General features: G+C 44.6%; 1 protein-coding gene across 3 annotated transcripts in view; it reads left to right on the forward strand.

Annotated features, from left to right (window-relative positions):
* Positions 1–5,000, forward strand: part of dgkzb (diacylglycerol kinase, zeta b) — an 82,828-nt gene that overhangs the window by 53,952 nt on the left and 23,876 nt on the right. For all 3 annotated transcript variants that reach the window (XM_039807750.1, XM_039807748.1, XM_039807749.1), the window contains 3 exons: positions 2,144–2,199; positions 2,921–2,983; positions 4,768–4,841. In XM_039807750.1, the coding sequence (XP_039663684.1) occupies positions 2,144–2,199; positions 2,921–2,983; positions 4,768–4,841 (193 nt within the window). The remainder of the gene's footprint in view (positions 1–2,143; positions 2,200–2,920; positions 2,984–4,767; positions 4,842–5,000) is intronic.

Here is a 5,000-nt window from a genome sequence, read left to right on the forward strand (position 1 = left end):
TTTCAAACTTTTTTAACAAATAAAAAACTGAAAAAGTGGGCGTGCAAAATTATTCAGCCCCTTTACTTTCAGTGCAGCAAACTCTCTCCAGAAGTTCAGTGAGGATCTCTGAATGATCCAATGTTGACCTAAATGACTAATGATGATAAATAGAATCCAGCTGTGTGTAATCAAGTCTCCGTATAAATGCACCTGCTCTGTGATAGTCTCAGAGGTCCGTGTAAAGCGCAGAGAGCATCATGAAGAACAAGGAACACACCAGGCAGGTCCGAGATACTGTTGTGGAGAAGTTTAAAGCCGGATTTGAATACAAAAAGATTTCCCAAGCTTTAAACATCCAAAGGAGCACTGTGCAAGCGATAATATTGAAATGGAAGGAGTGTCAGACCACTGCAAATCTACGAAGACCCGGCCGTCCCTCTAAACTTTCAGCTCATACAATGAGAAGACTGATCAGAGATGCAGCCAAGAGGCCCATGATCACTCTGGATGAACTGCAGAGATCTACAGCTGAGGTGGGAGACTCTGTCCATAGGACAACAATCAGTCGTATACTGCACAAATCTGGCCTTTATGGAAGAGTGGCAAGAAGAAAGCCATTTCTTAAAGATATCCATAAAAAGTGTCGTTTAAAGTTTGCCAAAAGCCACCTGGGAGACACACCAAACATGGAAGAAGGTGCTCTGGTCAGGTGAAACCAAAATCGAACTTTTTGGCAACAATGCAAAACGTTATGTTTGGCGTAAAAGCAACACAGCTCATCACCCTGAACACACCATCCCCACTGTCAAACATGGTGGTGGCAGCATCATGGTTTGGGCCTGCTTTTCTTCAGCAGGGACAGGGAAGATGGTTAAAATTGATGGGAAGATGGATGGAGCCAAATACAGGACCATTCTGGAAGAAAACCTGATGGAGTCTGCAAAAGACCTGAGACTGGGACGGAGATTTGTCTTCCAACAAGGCAATGATCCAAAACATAAAGCAAAATCTACAATGGAATGGTTCACAAATAAACATATCCAGGTGTTAGAATGGCCAAGTCAAGTCCAGACCTGAATCCAATCGAGAATCTGTGGAAAGAACTGAAAACTGCTGTTCACAAACGCTCTCCATCCAACCTCACTGAGCTCGAGCTGTTTTGCAAGGAGGAATGGCCAAAAATGTCAGTCTCTCGATGTGCAAAACTGATAGAGACATACCCCAAGCGACTTACAGCTGTAATCGCAGCAAAAGGTGGCGCTACAAAGTATTAACTTAAGGGGGCTGAATAATTTTGCACGCCCAATATTTCAGTTTTTTATTTGTTTAAAAGGTTTGAAATATCCAATAAATTTCGTTCCACTTCATGATTGTGTCCCACTTGTTGTTGATTCTTCACAAAAAATTACAGTTTTATATCTTTATGTTTGAGGCCTGAAATGTGGCAAAAGGTCGAAACGTTCAAGGGGGCCGAATACTTTCGCAAGGCACTGTAATTAAGCAGTACAAAAGTCCGGCATCTTTAGCGTTGATCTGAATGCTTCGGACCCCTGTTCCAAGATGGCGGCGGGTTTTGACGTATGTTTAGAACCTCACGGCGACATATCTATGGGAGCAAGGATCACATTTGAACTATATCGATATATGCGATATGGTCTAATTCCATATCTCATTTAAAAATATATCGATATATTTGTTTATATCGATATATCGCCCAGCCCTAACATGTACACACACACACGCATGCATGCACACACATGCGCACACACACGCAAACACACGCATGCACACACACACATACGCACACACATGCAAGCACACACACACATGCACACACATAAACACACACACATGCACATACACACACACACACACACACACACACACTGTCCCTTTAAAGAGCCTGGTGGTTATCTCTAGTGCTATTCTTATCTGCTTCCTCTCCTCTCCTGCTCAGTGAGCTGATTACCCGACAGGGATCGATGAAAACGTTTCTAATTCAATTAAAATCTCATCTAATGAAGCTGATTGCTCAGCAGGCGATGGATGGAAAGCGCGTCCTGCCCCTTTCCTTCCTGTGTTTGAGTCCGATAAAGTGCAGTATAGGAGGATTATTAGATGATTATTCTGTGTTTAAAGTCTCTCTGATTGGTCGTTTCAGAGGCCAACCCCGAGAAGTTCAACAGCCGCTTCAGGAATAAGATGTTCTATGCAGGGGTGAGTTCCTCTCCGTTCACACACTCAGGGCTGTAGTGGCCAGTTATTTCTAGACGTGGGAGTCTTTCCGTTTGATTGTGATGCATCACCATGCGTCACCTCCTCAGTATTATTATTATTATTATTATATAATACCACACACAGTTTTCATCCACAAATACAGTCAGATATATCTCTCAACTTCTCTTTTTAAAAGACACTGACTGTAGCATAGTCTGACACAACACACAAAAGGCAAACACAAATGTGTGTGTGTGTGTGTGTGTGTGTGTGTGTATCTGTGTGTGTGTGTGGTGTGTGTGTATCTCTGTGTGTGTGTGTGTGTGTGTGCGTGCATGTGTGTGTGTGTGTGTCTGTGTGTGCGTGCGTGCGTCCGTGTGTCTCTGTCTGTGTTTGTGTGTGTATCTGTGTGTGTGTGTGTGTGTGTGTTTGTTTGTTCTTGTGTGTGTGTGTGTATCCCTGTGTGTGTGTGTGTGTGTGTGTTTGTTCTGTGTGTGTGTGTATCCCTGTGTGTGTGTGTGTGTGTGTGTGTGTGTCTGTGTGTGTGTGTGTGTGTGTGTGTGTGTGTGTGTGTGTGTGTGTGTGTGTGTTTGTTCTGTGTGTGTGTATCCCTGTGTGTGTGTGTGTGTGTGTCTGTGTGTGTGTGTGTGTGTCTGTGTGTGTGTGTGTGTGTCTGTGTGTGTGTGTGTGTGTGTGTGTGTGTGTGTGTGTGTGTTTCCAGACGGCCTTCTCAGACTTCCTGAGCCGGAGCTCCAAAGATCTGGCCAAGCACATCCGAGTGGTGGTGAGTAACATCTGTTGGTTGGTGGACGCCATCTTCGTTTCCTAAAACCAGAAGTGAGGATGGTTGCCGAGAGACAGCGGAGCTGTGGAGGATGACTCGGCAAATTTACTGTTGTTATACTATTGGTCTTAATGGTGCCGTGCTAAGCTAAAGGCTAAAGGTCCTGGAGACGTTCATCTGCATGTACTGCAGCACAGAACATCTGCAGACTTTCCTTTCCTCAATCTGGTTTTACTCAGCTCTACACGTTCTGGTTTCTTTCTCTGGCCTCTCTCTTCCTCGCTATTTTCTTTCTCGCCGTCTTTGTCACGCCACCTGTACGCACAACGCCTTAAATCACCTGACTGAGTAAAATACGTCAGGTCAGGTCTCTTATAATGACCCACTAACCCAATCAGCCCGACTGGGCGGATGAGCTCTCATCTTTACTAGCAATCAAATGGATTTACACACACATACACACACACACACACACACACATTGCACGCACACTCACGCACTCACACGTGCACGCACACACACATACACACACACACACACACACACACAGACACACACACAAACTAGCACGCACACACACATATAGACACACACACAGACACATACAGACACATGTACAGACGCTCACACACTCACAAACACGCACTCACACGTACAGACACACACACACACACACACACATTGCATGCACACACACACACACGCACTCACACATACAGACACGCATGCACACATACATACACACACAAATTTTGGACACTTACGTTACCTTGTGATTGCGTGTGACTTGACGCCGTAATGAGTAGTATGAAAGGGCGAAAATCTGCGTGGGGAGGTTGTTTTGTTGAGTCCCTGGAGCAGGGGGGTCAAACTCATTTTCCCAGAGGGCCACGCTGGAAAAAGAGAATCCCACCGAGGGCCAGACACGGAGCTATAGTTACTTTTTTTTAACATTTTGGTGGCTTTATTCCTCATTTTTGTTCAGACGTTTTTGTGGCTTTCTCAGACATTTGTCACCTTTTTGTAAATTTGTTGATTTTTCCGACATTTTTGTTGACATGAAGTCCTACAAAATTCATCAAAAGAGTTCCTTAGCCATCGTAGAATTTATCATTTAGTTTCTCAGCCTGAATATGAAAACTCTCTTCTTCTTCTGGGGGAATTTCTGAGTCTCAGAGTCAGCAAATCTGCCCAAATTCTGCTTTGAATGTCAAGTAATTGGTAGTTTAAAAAAACACTGTCCTGTGTTTTTGGTTTGGCGCACAACTAGAAGGGCCAAAATATTATCATGAACCCAAGTTGATGTATGGGCCGGATCTAAATCTGCAAGGGGCCAGATTTGGCCCGCGGGCCTCGAGTTTGACACATGAGCCCTGGAGGAATGGTTTCAGCCCTAATGATGGATGTCTTTACTTAGCATCAATCATGTTGGGTCGTTGGTCATTGAATCGCAGTATTGATGTAAGGGTTAGTACTCTGTGAGTACACTGTGAGTACTCTAATAACATCACTTCATAACGTTCCCATGGCAACAGGGGGAAATGGCTGCTCTTGTGTGAAGTAAACGCAACATTTTTCAACTTTCTGCTGAGATATATTACGGGACTTTTTCACAACAAAAATGCGGGGTTTATGAAATCATGCAAGCCCAGCATATTTTGCGCGGAAATCGGCAATTTATGCGGCGAAAGTGCGGCGTATTTGACGTGTGTACCTTGTGTGTACCTTGTGAGTACAGTGTGTGTACCTTGTGAGTACAGTGTGTGTGTTTCCCTCTCCCCCAGTGTGACGGCACCGACTTGACGGCCAAAGTCCAGGATCTGAAGTTACAGTGTCTGCTCTTCCTCAACATCCCCAGGTACGTCCATCCCATAATACGTCCTGTTAACCACGACGAGCTGTTACCACGGAGAGAGAGAGTCACGGCTCACCGTGGTAACGGAGAGAGAGTCATCTCAGACATCGTGTTCATGTTGCTGGATTCATTAGGTTTGGTTTTACTGAAATATAAAGAAGA

This window comes from Perca fluviatilis, chromosome 8 (assembly GCF_010015445.1).
Source record: "Perca fluviatilis chromosome 8, GENO_Pfluv_1.0, whole genome shotgun sequence".
Classification (NCBI taxonomy): domain Eukaryota; kingdom Metazoa; phylum Chordata; class Actinopteri; order Perciformes; family Percidae; genus Perca; species Perca fluviatilis.